General features: G+C 42.3%; 1 protein-coding gene across 1 annotated transcript in view; it reads left to right on the top strand.

The window, feature by feature from the left end:
* Positions 1 to 26,230, top strand: part of LOC145393387 (adenylate cyclase type 8-like) — a 261,593-nt gene that overhangs the window by 42,758 nt on the left and 192,605 nt on the right. The window contains exon 6 of the mRNA XM_080267483.1: positions 4,827 to 4,956. Within this exon, the coding sequence (XP_080123609.1) occupies positions 4,827 to 4,956 (130 nt within the window). The remainder of the gene's footprint in view (positions 1 to 4,826; positions 4,957 to 26,230) is intronic.

The raw sequence follows: 26,230 nt of genomic DNA, 5'->3' as shown, positions 1-26,230 counted from the left end.
GTATTTCCCATCGCTAATTTGAGTCTATTTCCCATCGCAAAGGAGAATATTTCCGAGGAGAGTATTTCCCATCGCTAATCAGAGTCTATTTCGCATCGCTAGTCAGAGTCTATTTTCCATCGCTAATCAGTCTACTTCCCATCGCTAATGACATTCTATTTCCCATCGCTAATCAGAGTCCATTTCCCATCGCTAGAGTCTATTTCCCATCGCTAATCAGAGTCTATTTCCCATCGCTAATCAGTCTATTTCCCATCGCTAATAAGAGTTTGTGTCCCATCGCTGAGAGTATTTCCCATCGCTAATCAGAGTCTGTTTCCCATCGCTAATCAGTGTCTATTTCCCATCGCTAATCAGTCTATTTCCCATCGCTAATCAGAATATTTCCCATCGCTAGAGTCTATCTCCCATCGCTAATCAGAGTCTATTTCCCATCGCTAATCAGTCTATTTCCCATCGCTAATAAGAGTTTGTGTCCCATCGCTGAGAGTATTTCCCATCGCTAATCAGAGTCTGTTTCCCATCGCTAATCAGTGTCTATTTCCCATCGCTAATCAGTCTATTTCCCATCGCTAATCAGAATATTTCCCATCGCTAGAGTCTATCTCCCATCGCTAATCAGAGTCTATTTCCCATCGCTAATCAGAGTCTATTTCCCATCGCTAATCAGTGTCTGTTTCCCGTCGCTAATCAGTATTTCCCATCGCTAATCAGAATATTTCCCATCGCTAATCAGAGTCTATATCCTAGTCAGAGTCTATTTCCCATCGCTGATCAGTCTATTTCCCATCGCTAATCAGAGTCTATTTCCCATCGCTAATTAGTCAACTTCCCATCGCTAATGACATTCTATTTCCCATCGCTAATCAGAGTCTATTTCCCATCGCTAGAGTCTATTTCCCATCGCTAGAGTCTATTTCCCATCGCTATTCAGAGTCTATTTCCCATCGCTAATCAGTCTATTTCCCATCGCTAATAAGAGTTTGTGTCCCATCGCTAAGAGTATTTCCCATCGCTAATCAGAGTCTGTTTCCCATCGCTAATCAGTGTCTATTTCCCATCGCTAATCAGTCTATTTCCCATCGCTAATCAGAATATATCCCATCGCTAGAGTCTATCTCCCATCGCTAATCAGAGTATATTTCCCATCGCTAATCAGTCTATTTCCCATCGCTAATAAGAGTTTGTGTCCCATCGCTAAGAGTATTTCCCATCGCTAATCCGAGTCTATTTCCCACCGCTAATCAGAGTCTATTTCCCACCGCTAATCAGTCTATTTCCCACCGCTAATCAGAGTCCATTTCCCATCGCTAATCAGTCAATTTCCCATCGTTAATAAGAGTTAATTTCCCTAATGAAGCATCTATTGACGCACTTACAACACCATTATTACCATGAAACATATTATAAAGCCTACCATTTATTTATTTATTTATTTTACTAAGCCCCATAATCACCCCAGTAAAGTAATATATATTTTTTTCCTTTACGTAGAGATATAAAAAAAAATCTGTTGAAAAAGAGACTAACATTTTTTCAGTATTTTTCACTAACTGATTTTTTGCATGTGGTTTTTCGTTCACTTTTTTCGTTCACATTGTCCTTTCGCTCATTTTTCCCTTTTCCATTCGTTCATTTTTTTTTTCCTTTCGTTCTTTTCTTTCTTTATCTTCTTGTTCATTTTCTTTCTTTCGTTCCTTTCTTTTTCTGGTTCATTTTTTCTTTTTCCATTCGTTCATTTTTTCCGTTCGTTCATTTTTCCATTTACCTTGCACTCATTTTTTTCTTTTTCCTTTCCTTCATCATTTTCCTTTCGCATTTTTCCTCCTTCAACTCTTCATTTCTTTTTCTTTTTCCATTGTCATTCGATCATTCATTACCCTCGCTTGATCATGATTACGCTTTTTTGTTTTTTGTCCTCTTTTTTTTTTTTTATTCAGCTTGTAAGACAAAATTTTCGAAAACCTCTTCAGTACGATAACTTATTCCGTGGTTAAGAGAGAGGGTTGAGAGATACGAAGAATATACTACACACACACACACACACACACGGATGAGTGGATAGGTAGATAGATAAAAAAAGGAAAAATTTGTATTTGTGTGGAAGGGTCACAAATACTAGGATAAGGCAGAGCGGTGACACCCCTCCCCCTCTCTCCTCCTCCCCTTTCTGCCCCTACCCTCTCTCTCCCCCTCCCCTTTCTTCCCCTCCCCTCTCTAACCCCCTCCCCAATCTCCCCCAGTTCACCCAATCCCCTACCAAATCCACCCTTGATTAAGTTCTTGAGGGGGAAAAATACCGGTGACTAGCATAGACTGGAGGCCGCTCGGGGAATATTTGGCTCCGGTCATTTTCTCTTCCAATATTACACCCGATGGAGGAATATTACACATTTTTTCAGAGGGGTATTACCCATTTTTTCTTTCGTTTGTTATGTGAGAAAGAATGTGGCTTTTTATTTCTTTTTGGCATGTGGAACTTCTGATTTCATTACAGTGTTCGGCTCAGCAGATCGGAAAAATATATATGATTTTTGACTCGGTTTGTGTACCTCTGTAGATCGATCTGTATCGATCTGTCTCTTTCTGTCTGTCTGTCCGTATCTTTCTATTTTTACCTCTGCCAACGAATTTGGAGGATGTTATGTATTCACCAATGTTTTTCCGTCTGTTTGTCCACACGATATCACCAAAAGTTCTCAATGAATTTCAGTGAAATTTTGTGGAAGGATGAGCCATGGGCCAAGAAAGAATTGATTAAATTTTGCGGCAGATCTGGATCCGAATCTTGCAGTGGCATTAGTGGAGGTATGCGCTTTCTGAGTGCTTTCTAGTTGTTTCTGTGTCGGTCTCTGTCTGTATCTTTCTGCGTCTCTCAGTCTTTCAGTCCATCCATTCATTTATCCAAGACTGGCAGATAGGTGGACCGATGATTTAATAGATAGATAGCCAGACAGACAGACAGATATAGATAGACAGATAAATAAATAAGTACTTGCATGATGGGGGTCGTAATTTTATCTTGCTTTCCTCTCTAAAATTGTCTTTAAAACTAATCCACAGATTTGCCCTCCTTCACAAAATTGTTCCCAAAAATAAATGAAAAAGAAAAAAACATCTTTCTTTACAAAATTACCCTCGAAAGTAACCTTATAATTTACCTCCAGATTTGCCTTCCAAAATAATAATAATAATAATAATAATGATAATGATAATAATAATAGTAAATAAGGAATCACCAGTGCATGTTTTTTCTAACCCTTTCACCTCACAGTGTCCAAGTATAGTAAAAAAGGCGAGTCGATTTTTGCTAGTAACCAAGGAGACCCATTCTCACCTCATATCTAAGATGCATCCCGTTTTATATGTGGAGTTGACCAGTTCCGCCAGGTGAAAATAAAAAAAATACTATAGGAATCAGTGTGGACGGTAGATTGGTGGGTGGTGAAAGAATATATCCTTTTCTTTTTTCTTTTTCTTTTTTGTTTCTCAGGATCCCTGTGGCGATATTTCCCTGGGGAGCCGCCGCCAGACCCCTACCTTCACCCTCCGACCCCCTCCCCAACCTCACACTACCCCACCCTACCCATCCCAACCCCATCACACTGCCCTTCCTCCTTCCCCACTCTACCCATCCCTTCACACTGCCCTTCCTCCATCTCCACCCTCCTCACATTACCCCATCCTCCTTCCCCCATCACACTAACCCCCCACCCCACCTCACTCCTTCACACTGCCCTATCTTCCCCACCCTTCTCACACTGCCGGCCTCCTACCTCCACACTTACATCCTCCCTTCATCCCACCATACCAGTAACGTAGCTATGGGGGGGCTGGTGTGGCGCTTCCCCCCCCCCAGTCAGATCCTTGGCCCCCCATTTGAAATTTCAGATTATATATATTGTGTTTATTGTGCAGCAGTGGACCCCCTAAAAAAAATAGACTTGCCCCCTCTCTGCACCCCTCATCTCACCATTTTTGGAGATCTGGCTACGCAACTGCACCATTTTCACAGTTTCGAGCAACATTTTTTAATTTCATGTGTAATTAAAGAATGAATTAGCATCGTAACTTTTTATTTTTTTTATATTTTATTTAACTGGAATGTAATATGCTGCCTTATTTCACGACGGAAACTTAAAATATACAGTCCCATTTTTGTTGTTGTCATATTGCAGTCACTTTTTTGTCATATTGCAATCACTTTTTTGTCATATTGCAATCACCTTTTTGTCATCTTGCAGTCACTTTTTTCTCCTCTTGCAATCACTTTTTTGTCTTACTGCAGGCACTTTTTTTGTCATATTGCAGTCACTTTTGTGTCATATTGGAATCACTTTTTTGTCATATTGCAATCACTTTTGTGTCATATTGGAATCACTTTTTTGTCATATTGCAATCACTTTTTTGTTATATTCCGGTCACTTTTTTGTCATATTGCAATCATGTCATTACCTTGCATATGACAGGCATGTGCACTTTTCAGCCGATGTAATAGACTGATTCTTTTAATTATTTCAAGCGACGATAGACAAGAATGCTGACTTATGTGCACTTTCAGACGGTAGAGAAAGACCGACTCATGTGCACATTCAGGAGATTATAAAGACCAACACGTGCACTTTCAGGAGGCTATAAATATCTACACAGGTGCACTTTTCCCAGCGGATAGAAGTTACTGATCCATGTGCACTTTCAAATTACAGATAAAGACCTACAGATGGAAGGTACTGATCCCTGTGTACTTTCAGATTACAGATTAAAACCTACGTATGTGCACTTTTCCCCAGCAGATAGAAGCTAGTGATCCCTGTACACTTTTTCAGGTGATCGTGTACAGCGTGGTGTGGATGGCGGTGAACGTGGTGGTGTGTGTGCTGTCGTGGTGGCGCTGCTTTGCCAACAACTACCTGCACTGGGGCGCTCTCGGCACATGGCTCGTCCTCAACATACAAGGTAGGTGCACAGAGGGAAGAAGGAAGGCAGGGAAGGAAGGAAGGAAGGAGAAGTATAGTAGAAATGAAAATCAGCAGGAAGACAGGAAGGGAAAGAGGGAGAAACGAGGGAGAAGTATTATATAAATGAAAAGAGGAAGACAGGGAAGGAAGGGAGGGAGGGAGAAGTACAGTAGAAAGTTCAAGAGGAAGACAGAGAAAGAAGGGAGGGAGGGAGACGTACAGTAGGAAGGATTATCAGAAGTGAATCAGAATGGGACTGTCGCTCTAGGCCCACAAAACATCATATTCGCAGATGCCATAACCGATGTACCCTGAGAATATCCACGTCTATACACAGGGTAGATTTAAGGTAGATTTATGTATTTATAAGGAAGACACTACCTAGAGTATACAGACGTAGAGTATCTGTATGCACAAAAGTATACAGACTAACCTTTTGCCAAAATATTGACATGCCTTTTCTGTTTTTTCTTTTTCTTTTTTTCGTATCGTAAAATATGTGTTGTACGAGTGTGCCAGTGTGCCCCATGCCTCATTTTATTAGAGAATTTAAAGCCTCATAATAAATATCACTGAGAGATTTTTTATTTCCTGTGTAAAAGCCAAAATAATGTATCAGTCCTCGGAGAACCATACGTATCCCAAATAATTGTTCACGGATTTCAGTATTTGCATATCCTTTTGTCGTCCATTGCCCCGTGTTTCCAGACCAGGTATAAAAAAAAAAAAAGAAAGAAAGAAAGAAAGAAAAGAATGAAAACGTAATGAATATCAAACGTAATTATGGAAGATTAAATTGCTCTGAACCTCTAAGCTTTTTTATCCGCCCTTGGAATGATGGGAGGAAGCAAGGAAGAAGGAAGGGAGAGAGCAGGATGGGAGGAAAGGTTGAAAGCTGGCAGGAAGAGTGGAAAAAGGAAGGAAGGGGGAAAAGAAAAAGAAAGGGAAGGAGGGAGGATGTGGAAAAGAAGAAAGGCAGACTGGGAGAGAGGAAGATAGGAAAAAAGAAGGAAGGAAGGCAAATGGGAATGAAAAAAGGAAGGAAGGAGACAGGATGCAAGAGGGAGAAAAGGAGGAGGTGCTTCTTTAACATTTGGATGTATATTTATAAGCTTTCTAATCTTAAGTTATAATTTACATCCTCCCCCCAGTCATACAGAATCCGTCTTCACAGGGGATACTCGCCCTTCCCAGCTCTGCCACTATCATCGTCTTGGTTCCCCTCCAATATTTTCTCTCATTTTCTCATCTCTCCTTCTCTTTCTTATTGTTCCTCTGTTTCTATATTCCGCAGTGTTTTCTGTGTTTCTCTTTCCTCTCCTTTTTTATTCTCTTTCCTCCTTTCTTTTACTTTGTTTAATGTTGTCTCTCTCTCTCTCTCTCTCTCTCTCATTACGACACTTTCACGAATCCCTTTGTAAGTCATTCAGCCAACCACCCCGCCTCTCCAAGCCTCGTATTCGGCGCTAATTAACAACTCGACAGGAAGATTCGTCATTGGTTTTACTCGGCTTCCTGGAAAAGTCGATGGTCAAAATGCAGTCGATTCCATTAATATCATTTTTTTTCTTTTTTCTTTTTTGTGTTCATTTTCTTCTTCCTCTTCTTCTTCTTCTTCTTCTTCTTCTTTTCCTCCTCCTCCTCCTCCTCCTTACCTTCCTTTATTCCCCGTCAGGTAGTCGATTATTTAACATTATTTTTTACTTTATTATTTTTTTTCTTCCCTTAATAAATCTTGCGTATTCCTTATTATTTATTTTGGTCAGCTGATTAATTTCTTGTGCTTAGAGGAGACTTTCAGTGATGTTAGGATTGCATTTGGTCTTTCTCTCATAAATACTCATATGCTTACACTTACACATATACGTACACAGACATACGTGCACATACATACATACACTTAAACTCTGGCATATACATAATCATAAATACACATTCACGTACATACATATAAACATACACACGCATACACATACACACGCATACATACACACATATACATACGACAACACGAGCTTAACTTAGATCCTGTACACTAGTAGATCAACACACACACACACACACACACACACACACACACACACACACACACACACACACACACACACACACACACACACAGGAAGTTGAAATGATGTAGACCACAGTAGTCCTTCCTTGATTTTTCCCAACCTACTTCTCCAGGGCTGTGGGGGGGGGTGAGGAATTGATTGATGCCTTGCTTATTTTTCTTATTTTTGTTTTGTTTTTTAAGTAAGACAAGATTTAGGAACTGGAGGAGTGTGACTTTTACCCTTTCATTACGAGTCTTTCCCATAAATGGAGTGAAATGGATTAGTAGTGATAGTAGTAGTGGTGGTGGTGGTGGTAGTAGTAGTAGCAGTAGTAGTGGTAAGGGGTGGAAAGGAAAGTAGAGGGCAACTGATCTAATGTGTTTCTTTTTTTTAGAGAGAGAGAGAGAGAGAGAGAGAATTATTGAGGGGTGCAAAGGGAAGCAGAAGGCAACTGATCTAATGGGCATTTTTGAGAGAGAGAGAGAGAGAGAGAGAGAGAGAGAGAGAGAGAGAGAGAGAGAGAGTGACTTTGATCTCTGATTCTGTGAGTTGATGGAAAGGATGCTAAAACTCACTGGACTTTTTTTTTTTTTTTAGAACTTTTTAATTTTTTTTTTATTTTTTTTTTGTTTTATTTTTTTGAGAGAGAGAGAGAGAGAGAGAGAGAGAATGTGACTAATCTGTAATTCTTAAACGATATAAGACTGGAATGACTCCAACGGGATAACATTGCAGCAAAGAGATAAGTCATTTTTCCTGAATATCCCAAAGTATTCAATCCCTCTAACACTAATTCTTTGTATTTCGCTCATTTACATTAGGATTCGATACTCTTGTAGCCAATTCTTTATTATTATTATTATTATTATTTATTTATTTATTTTTACATTGAGATTATTTTTGTTTTTGATTTTGATACTGCCAGACGTCTTTATTTCATTCTCTGTCTTTTAAATTCCATGTATCTTATTCTTGGTAGTAAAGGAAGCTCCCTAACACCTCTTCCTCAACGATTTATTTATTCATTTTTGGATATGGCTGGCTAATATCGTTTTGTACCTTATTTATGCGGAGTACGGTGATTTTAGAATGATTTAAATAACATAGATGGGGATGTGTAATAAGCAAAATAAATCGCTTAGGAAAAGGTATGAGGGAGCTTCCTTGACTGTACTTTTATTTATCTAGAGTATGGTGATATTAGAATGATTTGTATGACATAGATGGGGTCGTGTAATAAGCTAAATAAATCGCTTAGGAAAAGGTGTTAGGGAGCTTCCTTGACTGTACGTTATTTATGAAGAGTATGGTGCTATGAGGATGATTTATGTAACATAGATGGGGACTTGTAATAAGCAAAATAAATCGCTTAGGAAGAGGTGTTAGGGAGTTTCCTTGACTGTACGTTATTTATCCAAGGTATGATGATATTAGAATGATTTAAGTAATATAGATGGGGATGTGTAACAAGCAAAATAAATCGCTTAGGAAGAGGTGTTAGGGAGCTTCCTTAACCGACGAGAATACGTAGCTTCTCGAAATAAACGGATCGTGAATTTGTTTGTTTGTTTGTTTGTTTGTTTGTTTTTTCTTAGGGCGGGACAAGTTTTTCAGGCCTGACCTTGGATTCTTTCTTTTTTTCTTTGTGTTTTTTTTTTTTTCATTCTTTTTTCTGTAGCATAAAAATAGGAAGGCGCTTGGGAGGAAATCGACTTAAAACCGCTCTCCCGGTGTGTTTATTTTTTTGTGGCCTTTTTTCATCGTTTTCTATTCTTTTGTCTTTTTCTTCCTTTTGTTTTTTGTTTTTCTCCATGGCATAGAAAGAAAAAATAGTCGCCAAGGACGATATGCACTAAAAACCGAACACTCCCAATATTTTTCACTATTTCTTTGTCTTTTTTCTTTCTCTGTCTTTTTCTTACCTGTCTGTTTTTTTTCTTTCCTTCTGTATGTCTTAGGGGGCATAGGAAAATATAGGCACCAAGGACGAAATACACTAAAGATCGAATTCTCCCAATGTTTTTCTTTATATTTTAGTTTTTTCCACTTCTATGTTTTGTCTTTTTCCTCTTATTTTTCTTTGATTTTTCTTCTTCTTCGTTTTTTTCTCTGGCATAAAAACAAAAAGGCGCTAAGGACGAAGTACACTCAAAGCCGAACTCTCTCAATGTTTATTTACAAGACAAGCGTGCCTCCCCCCTCCGAGCCCTCACGCCCGGGGAGGTGTCTGGGATCGTCTTTGTGTAATAGGGTTTAAATATTTACATACGCCTTGCCTCTCTGTTTACAGGTTTTCCTGTTGTTTATAAAGGCTGCTTGTTTATCTGTTTAGTTAGTTTGTTATTTATTGATGGCGAGAAGGCTGGTTAATTTATTCAGTGCGATGGCTTCTTGTTATGGGGTGTTCCTGTTACCCCTCTCTCTCTCTCTCTCTCTCTCTGCGATGACTTTTTTATACTTTATTCTCGCCACTGAGTCTAATTATTTAATACGACTTACAAAACACCTTGATAACTAAACAGGATTATCAAGGCCTCTAGAGCTGTAGAATTTCCCCTAATCTGAGTATAATCCTGTGCTAGTACAATAAATAAATAAATAAATGAATAAATAGATAAATAAAGTACGATCTCAGGTTGCAGGGATTAGTGTATATATGTATGCACTGTATGTATGTATGTATGTATGTGTGTATGTATATCTGTGTAGTTGTGTGAATGTATGTGAGTGTTTATAAGCTACGTGTATGAATGTGTACTTTATGTATGTATACGTGTATGTAAGTGTGTGCATGTGTATGTGAAGATGTTTAAGGTTACCTGTGTGTGTGTGTGTGTGTATGTGTGTGTGTGTGTGTGTGTGTGTGTTTGCATCTTAAGTATTTTTCTTCTATGTGTGTGTGTGTGTGTGTGTGTGTGTGTGTGTGTGTGTGTGTGTGTGTGTGTTGGAGAGAGAGAGAGAGAATGTCACGGATTCTGAGGATTCATTTCACGCCTTCTGGCCAGGCTGGTTGAGGCTTCACATTCTTTCTTTCTCTCTCTCTCTCTCTCTCTCTCTCTCTCTCTCTCTCTCTCTCTCTCTCTCTCTCTCTCTCTCTCGAACACATTGTAAAATATCTCACACCCACACACTCTCTGACTTTGCTGTTTTATTCCCTCACACGTTTGCTCACACACACACACACACACACACACACACACACACACACACACACACACACACACACACACACACACACACACACACACACACACACACACACACACACACACACGTGGATGAAAGCAAATGATTTCAATAATGGCCTGGGAGGACAAACAAGCTGAGAGAGAGAGAGAGAGAGAGAGAGAGAGAGAGAGAGAGAGTTAGGTAGACGTAGAGAAAATAGGAGTTAGTTATCTCTTCAGTCAGATGAAATTATTTATATTTTTATTATTAAATTTTAATTTGTGTATTTTTTGCATATTTATTTAGTGATTTTTTCTTTTTGATTTTTTTTAGCTTAGGAGAGCACCATATTATTAATGATGGTTTTGACTACTACTTTCTGCCAAACCTGATTCAAAACTACTGATAATAATAATAATCATCATCATCTTCATCATCATCATCATCATCCCATCATAGTAATAATAATAGTAATAATAATGATGATAATAATAATAATAATAATGATAATAATAATAATAATAATATTAATAAAACTGAATAAAATCTGGCTGTAGCATGAATGAAAGATAAAAAGAATCCTTGGACTGAATGGGTTAAGGAAGGAGGCAGATTGGAGAGGTGGGAGGAGAGGCAGGAGACGCTGGATGGAGATAGGAGACGAGAAAGACAAAGGAAAGAGAAAGGAGATGGAAATGATACAAGAAGAATTAGAAGGGAACAGAAAAAGGAGATGGGAGAAGAGAGAGAAAGAAGTAGGAGAAAGAGAGGAAGTGGAAGGAAGAAAACAGTGAGAAGGAGAGGAAGAGGAAGGAAGAAAAGAGTGAGGAAGACGACGAGGAAGAAGGAAAAATAATGAGAAAGAGAGGAAGAGGTAAACGAAGGAAGAAGAGTGAGAAAGAGGGGAAGAAGTAGAGGAAGAAAAACAAGAAAGAAAAAGAGGGTAATGTAGAGGAAGAAAGAAACAAAGTGGAAGGGAGGAAGAAGTGGAGGAAGAAAGAAAGGCGAGAGGAAGCAAAAAAGAGAAGGAGAGACGGGAGGAAGGGAGAAGAAAAATAAGAGACAGAAAAATAGGAAAAGGAAAAACGAAGAAACAGGAATGAAAATGAGAACAAGAATAGCACATGAGAAACACGTGGAAAACACAGAAAAAGACGCGAGGAAAATAGCCCGGAGAAAGATATGAAAGACAGGAGGAGAGAGAGAGGAGAGAGAATGAGATAGAAGAAAGAGGAGGAATGAACGAGATGGCGAAGGAAGAGTAACCAAAGGAAGAGACAGCAACTAAGTAGAAAACAAGAGAAGGAGGTAGAATGAGAGACAAGGAGAAAAGAAGAGGGAGAGAGAAGAGATAGGAAGATAGAAGATGTAGACGAAAGAACAGGTGGAGATAGGAGAGAGGAAGAACAAGGCTTGGACGAAAGAAAAAGAAAATTGAACAAAAAGTCGAAAGGAAGACGAAGGCGAAAATGAAAATGAGATGGAGAGTCGGAGGAAGGTGGAAAAAATGTGTGGTGTTGGGTGACAAACACTAATTACGTATATTTTTGGAGAGAGAGAGAGAGAGAGAGAATATAGGGACGGGCTAGGAAAAGGAACATGAAAAAGCAAGTGTGTGTGTGTGTGAGAGAGAGAGAGAGAGAGGGAGGTGGGGCCGCTATATATATCCTTCTGAAATAAAATACTCATAAAACGTGCCGAGTCATGCCACAGAATAAACTTTTTCCAGAATTGTTTGTCGGTGGTGGTGTGGTGTGGTGTCGATTTAGTGTTGTGGTGGTGTGGTGTTTGGTGTGGATGTGGTGTGGTGTGGTGTGGTGGTGTTTTGGATTTAGTGTGGTGGTAGTGTGGATGTAGTGTGGTGTGGTGGTGGCGTGGAAGTGGTGGTGGTGGTGTGGATGTGGCTGTGGTGATGTGGTGGTGGTGGTGGTGGTGTGGATGTGGCTGTGGTGATGTGGTGGTGGTGGTGGTGTGGATGTGGTGTGGTGGAGAGGGTGTGATGTGGATGTACTGGTGTTGATGTGTGGTGTTGGTATGGATGTGTTGTGGTGGTATTGAGGTTATGTGGATATGATGGTGTGGATGTGATGTGATGTAGCCCAGTGGTAATAAGGATGTGATGTGGTGGTATGGTGTGGTGTAGGTGTTGGTGATGGTGTGTTTATTACTTGATGATGGTATGATATGATGATGATGGTGGTGTGGATGTGGTGATGATGATGTGGATATGACCCGCTGTTCAGTGTTACCCTCGAAAATAATGTGATCTAGTGTGGAGAGTTTGGAAGTGAAAGGTGATGATGTGGACGTGAGTTTCCTGTGATGTAGTGTGATGATGGCGTGATGTGGTGATGTGCTCTTGGTGATAGCGTTGTGGTGATAATGTCCGTGGTGATAGCGATGGTGTGATGCTGAGGTGGTGATATTTTTGGCTGTGATATCGTGAACTAAGAGACTCCCTTTCCATATCTTCCTTATTAATGTATTTTTAAAGAGATGGAGTTGATAGGTAAATGGATGTGGGTGGTAAGAGTTGGAGGGAGCTTGATGGTGGAGGACAGGTTGACGTGGGGGCGATTTGTTTGTGGTCACCCCCTCCAGGATAAAAGTCGTCTGGGTAGATACTAGATCGATAGGTAGGTAGATAGACAGATAGGTAGGTCGGTAAGTAGGTAGGTAGGTCAGTAGGTAGGTAGAATGAAGTGGCTTTGATTCCGTAACTAGCATGCATAGCGATTTATTTTGCTTAGTATATCTCATTTGTATCCTTTTAATATCGGACATACAGTAGTTTCCATCAGTAACATTCAGAGGATATTGAGGTTTAATAATCAGAATAAATCGCTAAGAAAAAGGTGTTAAGTAATATTCAAAGGCATATAGAGCACGACCCTTAGAGATGTTTTGACACAGAGATATACCGTAGCGCTTATTGCTTGCGTGATGATGATGATGATGATGAAAATTTTAACGTCGATAAGTGTGGTGATGATGATGATGATGATAATAATGATGAAAATTTTACGTCGATAAGCGTGATGATGATGATGATGATGATATCTCTTCATTCCCTGGAGTCATATTTTCTATCAAGGACGTGGCTAGCTGGGAGGTGGAGGGGAGAGGGGATGGTGGAATTATGGGGAGGGGAGGGGACGGGAGGATGCTGGGAGGAGGAGGGGGAGAGGGAAGGGAAAGGGAGGGGGAGGGGAGGATGCTGTGTTTAACTGAGAGAGGAATCCATTCTCGCTTAAAAGTTCCCTGCATCAGAGATAGATATATAGATAGATAGATAGAGAGAGAGAGAGAGAGAGAAATTTATGAGTTTTGGAGTTGACATTTACTGAAGTGTGTGTGTGTGTGTGTGTGTGTGTGTGTGTGTGTGTGTGTGTGTGTGTGTGTAGTGTAGTATTGTCGCGTAAAAACACCCAGTTATTGAGTGCTTGGGGGAACCAATTTACCCTTTTGTTTACAATCATTGACCACACCATCCCACCCTCAACACGTGTATCGTACAGTGAGCATCAAAACTCATGTCGCCTCCTGCATCTTTTTCTTCTGTGGTCTGTGAAATTTAGTGTGAGAAGCGAGAGGACTTTTGACGTTGACTGTACCTATAATAAAAATCCCTAGTTAATCCGTACGATAAATAAATCCCCTTAACAGGTCCCCCGTATCACAGATCTTGTTTTCCATATATATATATATATATATATTTAGCTTTCCTACACGTTTTCTCCCGTTTTCCATTCCATTAATCCTATCTGCAGGCGATTTTCTTTATCTCAGGGGAGACTTTAATAACTAGAGAACATATAAATCCTCCATTAAATCCCACACAACAAGAGATTTTTCCCAATTTTTTTTCTTATATATATATATATATATATATATATATATATATATATATATATATATATATATATATATTTTAATTTCACTTCTTTTTCTCCTTTTTTCTTGTGTCCCCTTCCTTCCCCAACCCTTTCAACATTTCAGTAAGTAAATTAATAAATAAATACTAGATCCGCCATTATTAACTCCTTTATTGCAGTGGCCTTTATTTCATTGTAGCCCGTCTTAGTAAAGCCAAGGGAGACTCATTCCTTAGGCTTCTTACTAATAATCATAAGGAGCAGGTTATGTAATTTTGTCTTCTGTTACACTGAGAGCTTATCATGTGCACCTGGGAGTATTTCATGTACACCTAGTAGTGTTTTTTGTACACATGTGGGCTTATGTACACCTGGCTATGTACACCCAACTCTGTCATACATACCTGGCTGTCATGTACACACGAAGGTCTCATGTACACCTAGCAGTCACATGTACGCCTAGCAGTCCAGTGTACACCTGGCAGTCTCATATACACCTAGCACTTGCATGTACACTTAGGAATCCCATGTACACCTGGCACTCATGGACACCTAGAAATCTCATGTACACCTAGCAACCTCACTTACACCTAGCAGTCTCATGTACCCCTAGCACGCATGTTCACCTAGCAGTCATATGTACACCTAGCCCTGTCATGTACACCTAGCCCTCTCATGTACACCTAGCAGTCATCTGTACACCTAACCGTCTTATGTGCACCTAGCAATCACCTGTACACTTAGCCCTCTCATGTGCAGCAGAATACCTATGGTGCACACGTGTCTCTCTGTCGTCTTTTCTGTCTCATTTTTGCTCACGTGGTCACATAGGATGGCGAGACGAAGAATTGCCCTTTGATCTCGGGGGTGTAATGAATCAAAGAAAGAGATCACAGGCCCCCCCTGCCCTCTCCTGTGGCGTGAGAGAGAGAGAGAGAGAGAGAAAGATGGGGGAGTGCGTGTGTTGGGGTACGAGTGTGTATGTGTGTGTGTGTGTGTATGAGAGGGAGAGAGAATGTTTGTGTGTGTGTGTGTGTGTGTGTGTGTGTGTGTGTATGTGTGTGTGTGTGTGTGTGTCTGTGTGATGGACCAGGAAAACACCAGAATACATTATAGAGACTTACCTCTTAATCAAAAGGAAGGAGGGGGACAGGGGAAGAACTAGGTGGTGAAGAAGTCAATTGCAGAAGTGCATGGACTTAACCAGGCAGTGTTTTGAAGGAAGGAGGGTCACAGAGGAAGACCTAAGTGGCGAGGAAGTGAAATGCCAGGGCTTAATCACGCATGCAGGAAGAAGGGGGACAAAGGAAGGGTTAGATGGTGAAGAAGTGAATATCAGAAGAAGGAAGAGGCGTCGGAGGAGTAGAATGAGAAAAGAAGAATTAAGAAAGATGTTGGTTGTGGATAAGTAAAATGGACAGGAAAATTTCTCGGCAATTAATTTTAACCCAGCATAAGTAGGTGGTGGTTTGTTGTTAAGGGATAAGCACAGGTAGGTGCTAATTAAGGTGCCGTAAGGTATGCGAGGCTGCCTACATCACAGGTGAGGTGGTGACATCCCTTCGTCATCACAGGCCCCCATTTCAGCCCTCCCTCATCACCATTGTTTGCCCCATCACCACTTTCTCCCTCATCCCCCCAGTCTCCCCCATCCCCCAATCACCTCGTTTCCCCCTCCCCCCCCCGTTCCCCCACACCGCTGAAGGCAGAGAGGGCATACACCACCTAAGCCCCCAATTCAAAAAGTTAGATGAGCTGATAATAGAGCAGTGAGATGGCACGCGTCTCTGTGCCGATGGGAAATATAGCGGCTGCTCGATTTTTGCACCACACTGTATTTTTACCCACAATAGCGGATCTTGCGGGGGGGAGGGGGTAACTTTTTTTTTAAATTCGTAACCAGGAGAGATGGAGCGATTTTGATAATGGATTTTTTGGGAAAGGGACATTAAAATTTGTACAGGATATATAAAGCAAAAATTCGCGTTCCCATTTCCGATTTTTCTTTTTGTTTTTCTTTTTATACGGAATTCACTTATCGTCCCAAAATTTTCAGGGGGCGTTAACATTCATTCGGTTTTAGTTTTTCTTTTTATTACTTTGAGTGTTTTGTTGTAAAGTGTAATTCCTGTATCTCTTATTCTGGTTTTAAAATTCTGGGGACCGTGCAATGAATGAGGTTGATTTTGGCTATACGAGTCTGGGGATCTCTCTCTCTCTCTCTCTCTCTCTCTGACGAAATTGCTACATGTGTTCCATTCCAGATTCGATTCCAAGTCAGAGATAAAAAACCAGGTTAGATATTGATGAGAAAAAACGTTCCTTTGTTGACATAGAAAAACGTTCCTTCGTGACGATAGTAACTTTTGTAGATACTGGGATAAAAAACACTGAGCACCTGTTTTGAATGTCGGTATGGATTTGTGAGTTATTGAGAAGAGATTTTGTGTGTGTGTGTGTGTGTGTGTGTGTGTGTGTGTGTGTGTGTGTGTGTGTGTGTGTGTGTGTGTGTGTGTGTATGTGTGTTTTAATCTCATTCAGGTATATATATTTTGACACATCGCTAGACTTGAAGACTTATTTCTCCAACAAAAGGTCTCAGTGTGAAACTACAGTATAATTGGACTCTATTTACAATGCTACCGAAAATCCATGTATGTTTGTATTTAATTTCTCTGTATTGATAATTAGTTGTCAATTGATTTTTAACGTGGCGGCTACGTGACCTCTTCCCCTTTCAAAATATATGTACTTCTCTTTACCCTTGGCAGGATTTTGATGGTGAGGTTATCGAAGGAGTGATGTGTGTGTGAGAGAGAGAGAGAGAGAGAGAGAGAGAGAGAGAGAGAGAGAGAGAGAGAGAGAGATTTTTACAATATTATTCAACCTATTCATGTACATAAAGGCAGTGCATAAGAATCAATTAAAAAGTACAGTAGGTCGTTCGAAGCAAAATATGAGCACAGTATAAAGATGAGACCAGGTATTTTTACACACACACACACACACACACACACACACACACACACACACACACACACACAGATAGATATATAGATAGATAATATGGATCTATTTGTGGGGTACCCTTGTAGATGAGTGCCAGAGGATGAAATAGTAGGGACACGAATCTCCTGACTCATCCCCATATTGCCTGCTCGTTCCTAGCTATCTATCTGTCCATCCATCTATTTATTTATCTATCTGTCTGTCTATCTATCTATCTGTCTATCTATCTATCTATCTCTATCTCGGCGTTACTCATTACAGTCTGCACATCCTACCTCGTGCATTTCCCCCTCTCCACCTCAACCTTCATTTCTCCTTTTCCCCTTGCATCCTTTCATTTCATTTTTCCCCTCACTTCCATGTCCTCCTCTCCCCTCATATTCCGTATTCAAGCTGCCCTCTCCCCTCTCCTTCCGCCATTCAGTTTCCCCTTACTGTTCCATTACTTTCTATTCACCAGCATACTCTCTCTCTCTCTATCTCTCTCCCTCTCTCTCTCTCTCTCTCTCTCTCTCTCTCTCTCTCTCTCTCATTCTTCTTCCATTTCTTCGTATGCTTCCCCCAACCTTCATCTCCCCTCACCCAGACCCCATTCTCTTCACCCCAACACGTCCCTCCATCTGTGTTCCCACCTCCTCACCCCACCTCATCTCACCCTCACCTCCCCACCCCACCTCCCCAGTCTCCAGTGCTCTTCCCCAACCCACACATATTTAATCTTCACCCCACCTCAGTTAACCTCATCTCCCCTTCCTCTCCCCCTCTCCCAGTCACCTCTCTCCCTCCTCCCCTCTCCTCTCCGATCCTATCCCCTCCTCTCCTCTCCTCTCCTCTCCTCTCCTCTTCTCTCCTCTCCTCTTCTCTCCTCTCCTCTCCTCTTCTCTCCTCTCCACTCCTCTTCTCTCCCCTATGTTCCCTCTGTCTACCCTACCCACTTTCCCTTAACTATCCCCCCTCTCCTCCCCATCTTTTCTCTCCCATTTCCCTCTTTTCATTCCCCTTTCCCCTTTTATTATCCTTTTCTCCCTCTCTTCATTTCCCCTATGTCCCCTTTTCCTCTTCTTTTCTTCTCTGCATCCTCTGTACTTCCCTTTCCTCCCCTATCCCCTCAGTTCTTTCTCTCTCTCTCTCTCTCTCTCTCTCTCTCTTTTCTCAGCCCTCCTCTTCTGCTTTTTCCCCCCCTCATTTCCTCCCCCTCGCATCTTTCCTCCCCATGCTCGACCCCTCTTCCTCTACCCTCTGTCCCCCTCATTTCCCCTCTTCAGTTCTTCATCTCTTTGGTCCCCTCTCTCCTTCCCTTAACTTCTGCTCTCCCCTCCTTCCCTCTCCTCTTTTGACTATATCTCCCCTCTCTCCCCCTCCGTCTTTTCCCCTCTCTCCCTCCTCTTCCCCTCTCCCCCTCTTCTTTTCCCCTCTCTCCCTTCTCTCCCCCTCTTCTCCCTACCTCTCTTTTCACCCTGTCTCCCCTCCCTCCCTCCACCTTTTCACCCTTCTTCCCCCTCCATCTCCTTTACCCCCCTCCTCCTCTCTCTCTCTCTCTCTCTCTCTCTCTCTCTCTCTCTCTCTACCCCAGCGTTCCCCCTCCTCTCTCCACCCTGTCTCCTCCCTCTACATTCTCCCCACATTTTTCCCCACCTCTCCCCTCTCTTCCTCCCCTCTATTCACCTCGTCTCCCCTCACCGTGACCTCATTAGGGCTAACAAGAAGGGGACTCACGACCGAGGTGGGCTAGGTTCGGAAAGAGTCGGGGCGTTGGTCGGTTGGGTTGGTCGGGTGTAAAGGTACCAAGCTGAAGGGGAATTGAGTCGGTAAATTGGTCGGGTGAAGGGGGTGCAGTCGGGAGGTAGATCATAAGGTGCCAAGGTGAAGGGGAATGGAGTCGGCTAATTGGTCGGGTGGAATGGGTCGGATCGGGAAGTGAGTCGGTAAGTTGGTCGGGTGGGATGGGTCGGGTCGGGAGGTAGGTCATTAAGAGAGTCGGTAAGTTGGTCGGGTGGAATGCGTCGGGTCGGGAGGCAGGTCATTAAGAAAGTCGGTAAATTGGTCGGGTGGAATGGGTCGGGTCGGCCAGTGCGTCGTAAAAAAAGTCGGTAAATTGGTCGGGTGGGATGGGTCGGGTCGGGAGGTAGGTTGTAAAGAAGGTCGGTAAATTGGTCGGGTGGGATGGGTCGGGTCGGGAGGTAGGTTGTAAAGAAAGTCGGTAAATTGGTCGGGTGGGATGGGTCGGGTCGGGAGGTAGGTTGTAAAGAAAGTCGGTAAATTGGTCGGGTGAAATTGGTCGGGTCGGGTCTGGTGTCAGCAAGAAATAAAAAACAAAAAATCCTCGTGCTGAATTGGTTAATCCCTTAAATCCTGTCTTTGTTTGATTTATTCCCGCTACAGACAGACGATTATATTTACCATTTTGGAGACCGTTTTATTTCATGGGTAAAAAAAAAAAAAAGTATCTAATTTTGCATTTTGAAAAGAATAAAAAAATAGAAGAGTTTGGAGTTAGTAAGATTGGGAATGAGAAATGTAATCATATTGGTAGTAGTAGTAGTAGTAATAGTAGTTGTAGTAGTATAATGATGATGATGATTGTTATTATTATTACTATTATTATTATTATTATTTTTGCAACGACCATTAGCATGTGTGTTCATTCAGTCAGTAAGCCAAGTTAATGAGGTGGTAAGTTGGCTGGCAGGTAGATCAGGTGTGAACAACTCTTAATTACAGGTATGAACATCTGCTAATTGCGGGACATGGAGGGAAGGGAGGGGGAAGGGGGAGGAAGGAGACGAAGGGGGGAGGGAGGAAGGGAGGGCGAAGGGTTGGATGAGGGAGCGGTGGAGTGAAGGAGGGTTGGATGAGAGGGGTTGGTGGGATGAGGTGGGTTGGGATGAAGGAGGGATGGGATGAGGGAGGGAGAAGGTGGTTTGAGGGAGGGATGGAGTGAGGGAGGGATGAGTGAGGGAGAGATGGGGTGAAGAAGGAATGGGAAGAAGGAGAGATGAAGTGAGGAATGAAGTGGAGAAGTGTTAACAGTAAAGATGAAGGGAAAGGGGGGGTTAGTGGGAATTTAGGAGTGCAGAGAGAGAGAGAGAGAGAGAGAACCACTAATGAACCAGACCAGTCCAGGCTAACAACCCATTAGACCTCGCTGCCTACCTCACAATAGTTCATTCTCACCTGCCTCACACACCTGTCTATCTATCTATCTCTCTTTCTCTCTGTCTATCTCTCCATCCATCCATCCATCGATCTTTCTGTCCGTCACTGTTTCTTCTATCTATTTGTCTGTCTGTCTCGCTGTCTGTATGTATGTATGTCTTTCTGTATCTCAATCTATATCGACCTGCCTCTGTATCTGTTTATCTATTATCTATCTTTATATCTATCTACCTATCACTCTGTCTATCTGAAACCAACCTGTCTATCTATCTCTGTCTTTCTGTCCGTCTCTGTATCCATTTGTCTGTGTATATCTATCTATCTGTCATAGTATTTCCATTCTCCCACCCATCTCTCTGCGCATCAGCCTCCTCGTTATCTCTCTCCCTCTCCCTTATAATTGTCTTCCATGCACCCCTTATCTCTCTCAATCTCGCAGTGAGCTCTCTTGCAAGTGAGCTTATCTTTTCATTATCCTTAGGCTTTTTCTTCTTAGTTTTATTTATGTTCGTAGTGCTTGTCAAAGATTTACTTATTTTTTATGGTGTGTGTGTGTGTGTGTGTGTGTGTGTGTGTGTGTGTGTGTGTGTGTGTGTGTGAGAGAGAGAGAGAGAGAGAGAGAGAGAGAGAGAGAGGTTTGGATACATTTGGTTAGGTTGGGTTGGGTTGGGTTAGGCTGGTTTGAGTTGGAATGGGTTGGGTTGGGTTGGGTTAGGGTAGGTTAGGTCAAGGTAGGTTACGTGATGTTGTATTACGTTACCTCTCGGATTGGATCAACAAGAAACACTCCCCTTTTGGCGTATCCGCAGGTGTGGCTCTGTACTCGTGGCTAAGCAAAGACACACGTGCACATTTGTATTCTTTGTTTTCATTGTGGTTTTATGGCGACAAATGTTTTCCGCTAGAATATCGTACTGGTATTTTGATGTATGAAAAGAAGGAACCATTGCCTCGAAGCATGAAAAAAAAAAAAAAAAAAAAAAAACTTGCTCTCTTCAGGAAAAATTGACCAAAAGAGAGCCAAATTCAAAGTCTGTTCGAGATGCATGGATGTATCATGTAGAAAGACAGTCCCAGATTTGACCTTTTGCATACGTGGCGGACTGAAATATTGGTTTATTCTTTGCACTGGAGAGCTGGACAGAGAAGGAATGCGAGTGTGTTGGCGTACGGGTTCAGCTCACCACCCGTAATGAAAGTGGAATGAAGGCAATAGCAGTGACCATTGAAACAGGGAGTGTAGTGGGATCAAAATGCAGCGCTATGGCGAAGGGAGGTGTGTTGAAGGGAGGCTGTTCTTTTCTGTCGTGTTTATCATCGCATCCTGTATGGGCTGCCCTGAACAAAAGGACTCTCAGGCCTTTTGTAATCGTATTCGGTAACCCTATTTGATATTCCAGTTTCTCACAAGAGCCACAACTTCTGTAATCATTCCAGTAATATAGATAGATAGATAGATAAAGATGGATAGATAGATAGATAGTTGGTACACCACATATCTACCGTATCATAAATATCGTGTTGCCTATGATATTGTATACACTGGCAACACTGGTCCTGCCTCACACAATCGCCTGGCGCTGGCACCCCTGGGCTCATCTATCACAGCTGCTCTGTTGAGGAACATCGTAAATCTTGCCTTATAGTGTTTGCATCCCAGCAGATTCGCCCGTTATAACGTAACCCTTGTGCCCTGGCCTGCAGCAGTCTTGGTCACACGTGGATTACATTCATAGCGGCCAGGGTGATGAAGACACTGGAGTCATTTTACTGTTTCCGGTTACATGTCGTGTACTCAGAAGCTGCAGTTTATTACAAATGTACAGACTCATATTCCCGCTTCCATCCGGCTGCTGTGTACCGCGGATCAAATTCCCAGCGTCACTCTGATAAAAGTTGACAATCCTTTTTTAAATTGCGTGCATGGCGTGAGGGGGACACACACGCACGCACAGGCGGGGAGGCGGCCACAACATCCGGGTTTATGGGCGCCGTAACGAGTAACTGTCCACCTTTTAGCACCGTCGCACAAAATTTACCGCCAGGCTGGAAGGGGTGACCGGGTGAGGGAGGGGAAAGGATAAGGAAGGGTAGGGGAAAGGGTTAGAGAGGGTAGGGGACGGGACGAGCCGGGAGAAGGGAGGGGAGGAGGGAGAAAAGGGTAGGAGGTAAGGAAGGGGAGGGAAGGGGGCGATGGAGGAAGGGAAACGGGAAGGGGGGAGAAGGTGGGAGAGAAAGTAATGGGTGAGGAAGGTAGGGTAAAAGGGCAAGTGAGGATGGGGAAGGGGGAGATGGAAGAAGGGGAACAGGGACGGGAAGGGGGTGGGAGAAGGGAGTAAGGGAGGGTAGGAGGGAGGGGGCGTTAGAGTAAGGGACAGTAGGAGGGGAAGGGGGAGGAAGGGAGGCTAGGTGGCAAGGAAGGGTAGGGGAGGAGGGGATGGAGGAAGTGACACGGGGAAGGGAAGGGGGTTAGGGATTGGCTGGGAAGGAGGGGGCAAAAAGAAATCTGTTAATGTCCCCTCCTGCCCAAAATCTACTGGTGTTGCTGTGGCCAGGCCGGAAGGGGGCAGACTATGGAATGTGTTTTGCTGTATATTTTTGTATTGCCTCTGCTTTTGTATTCCTTCCACTTTGTATTGCCTCTGCTTTTCCCTTTGCTTTTGTTTTCCCACCGCTGTTGTATTCCCTTTGCTCTTCCCCCCGCTTTTGTATTCCTTCCACTTTGTATTCCCTCTGCTCTTCCCTCTTCTTTTGTATTCCCTTCACTTTGTATTCCCTCTGCTTTTCCCTTTGCTTTTGTATTCCCCTCGCTTTGTATTCCCTCTGCTCTTCGCTCTTCTTTTGTATTCCCTCCGCTATTGTATTCCCTCTGCTCTTCCCTCCGCTTTTGTATTCCCTCCACTTTTGTATTCCGTCCACTTTTGTATTCCCTCCACTTTTGTATTCCGTCCGCTTTGTATTCCCTCTGCTCTTCTCTCCGCTTTTGTATTCCCCCACTTTGTATTCCACTCCAGTACGAATTGTTTGGATTTACTACAGAATAAATAGACTTATAAATTTAATAAAGCGTTTTGTGTATTGAGATTTGTTAAACGTGAACTCTGTGTGTGTGTGTGTGTGTGTGTGTGTGTGTGTGTGTGTGTGTGTGTGTGTGTGTGTGTGTGTGAACGTGAAATGTGTATATATGAGTGCGTGCATTTGATTTGTGTGTTTGTGTGACGTGAAAAAGATGTATATACTGTATACCGGTATGTGTGTGTGTGTGTGTGTGTGTGTGTGTGTTAGACCGTGATCGTGAACAAGACTTACAGATATGCATGTGTACCTTAGCTTCGTGTGTGTGTGTGTGTGTGTGTGTGTGTGTGTGTGTGTGATTTGCATTTTGCGTTGCGGGACTAGAAGACCATCACTCACTCACCCAGATCACCCCTCGGTCCAAAAATGAGGTCTGAAGAATATTTGACTCCTGAGACTATTTTTGTTTTAGACCATCTCAGACCAACAGCAATATTTTCAGACCGATAGTGCCCATTTTACCCCTTACCTCCCCCTCCCCTTACTCATTCTCCTCTTCCCTCACCCCTTCATTCTCCCCCTCATCTCCTCCCCTGACTCTTCCCCTCACCTCAATTCCTCTCCCCGTACTCATTCTCCGCCTCCCTCACCCCTTCATTCCTCATTCCCCCCCCCCCGACTCTTCCTTTCACCCAAGGCTGGCATTACGGTACGGTATACGGAGTACGGTACGGTACGGTTGATATTTAGGCTGAAAGTACGGTACGGAATTACGGCACGTCTTTTTCTGTGAAGTACGGTACGGTACGATTTAGGTACGGTAAAACGAGCAAAATTCCGTACCGTACCGTACCCCAGGCTTAAATACATGATAATGCCTTAGAGAGTGCATGCAACTACGAACTCCTTGTATATTTGATTAATTTTGACACTTTATTCAGACACACGTTTATGCAGCACTGGCAAGCCAAGAGTATTTTGACAGTGTGGAGCGCACATTTTCAGGGTTAAGGTACATTCTGGATGAATTACGACTAGGTTTGAAAGATGATATAATCGATGGAATTGTTTCTCAGATGTAATACATAAAACTTGAAAGTTCGATTGTAATTCAGCAGTGGAAGATTTACTTTTTCGTTTTTCTCCATATATAATCATTTGAAATATTGAGGATAGAGCAAGAAGATTTTTTTTAAGTTATACTATGTTTGTGATAATTATAAGTAAAAAACAAAAACTTTACCATTTCAGAAAGTATGGTCAAAGAATCATGGTTTTACCTATCTAGAAGATACATTTTTTGTCACAATTATTATTCAATGAATATATGTATTGCATAATAATAGTTTGTATGACACTAAAGTACAACATGTCTTTCTAAATACATACTACTATATGTAAGAATGGAGTATATCTTAGTCCACACATGAACTCTAAATATATTATTATGTAATGTATTATTGTGATTAGTGATATAGGCCTAGAAATAGATACTGTATATTTTGACGATGGTACGATAAAAGTACGGAATTACGGTACGGATTTTTTTCCCTACTGTTCGGTACGGAAAAACAACTTGGGGTACGGTACGAAAATACGGTACGGTATTTTAACCAGGTACGGAGTACGGAAAAAATATTTCGTACTGTACCGTACTACCAGCCTTGCTTTCACCTCACTTCCTCACCATCCCTCTTGTCCCAGGTCATCATTCTTTCTCATTCTCGCCCTTATTCTCTCACATTTTTCCCTCACCCTTTCTCATTCTCCCTCACCTTCACTTACTCTCCCCTTCACCTCTCTCCCCTACCTTTCCCTCTTAAGCTCCCCGTCTCCTTTCTCCCTCACTCTCTCCTTCAGCTAACTCCCTCACCCTCCAGACCCCTACCTTTGCCTCTGTTCCCACCCAGTAAGCACACACACACACACACACACACACACACACACACACACACACACACACACACACACACACACACACACAGAATAATGGGTGTTTTATTTAAAGTGGTGGAGTGACAGACAGACGATTAGGAGGTCACGAAAACATTCTCTCTCTCTCTCTCTCTCTCTCTCTCTCTCTCTCTCTCTCTCTCTCTCTCTCTCTCTCTCTCTCTCTCTCTCATGACTCAGCATCGCGCCTCACTCCCCTTCTCTTCCTCCTCATTACTTCTTCCCATTTATTCTTTCCATCTCATTTCCTTCTTTCATTTCCCTTGGTCTCGCTCTTCCTCTTCTTCTTCCGCCGTGCTTTCTTCATACGTATTCATGTTTCTTCATTATTAATTGTCCTTTCTGTGTCTCTCTCGGCTTTTATATTTTTCTTCCCCTCTCCAACTCTGTCATCTCTTCTCTTTTCCTCCCTTCCCTTCCTTTCCCTTTTTTCCTTTCCTTTCCTTTCCTTTCCCTTCCCTTCCCTTTCCTTCCCTTCCCTTCCCTTCCCTTTCCTTCCCTCCTCTCCTCTCTTCCCCCCCCCTCTCTCTCTCTCAGCTAAAACTCCTCACATTCCCTCATCCTCTTTCCATCTTCCTCCCTAACTCTGCTTTTCCATCTCCTTTCTTTCCCTTAACATTTTATATTCATTTACTTCAGATTTCGTCACATATTTCATTTTCTTTTTCTTATTTCCTTATTTTTCTTAATTTCTCCTGCTATTTAAGTTTGTAATGTTCCTGTTCTTTTTCTTCATATTCTTTTTCCCTTGTTTGTTTTACTCAGTCTTATATATATATTTTTTATTTTCTCTCTTGTTTCTCTCACCTCTCTTACTATCTCTCGTCTCTTCCCTTCCCCCTCTCTCACTCCTTTCCTTTTTCTCCGTCCATCTTCCACTCTTCCCTCTTCTCTCTTCTTTCCCCTCTCCCCAAAGGTTTCTCCTCTCTTCTTTCCCATTACCTTCACTTCCACCCATCCTCCCTTCTCTGTCTTTCCTCCTTCCATTCTGTCCCCACTTTTTATTTCATCAGTTTCCTTTCCCTTCATGTTTCCTCGCCAT

The sequence above is a fragment of the Coenobita brevimanus genome, chromosome 24 (assembly GCF_032717465.1).
Source record: "Coenobita brevimanus isolate Jiangsu-jjx chromosome 24, ASM3271746v2, whole genome shotgun sequence".
Lineage (NCBI taxonomy): Eukaryota > Metazoa > Arthropoda > Malacostraca > Decapoda > Coenobitidae > Coenobita > Coenobita brevimanus.
This window is presented reverse-complemented; position numbering and strand designations above follow the sequence as displayed.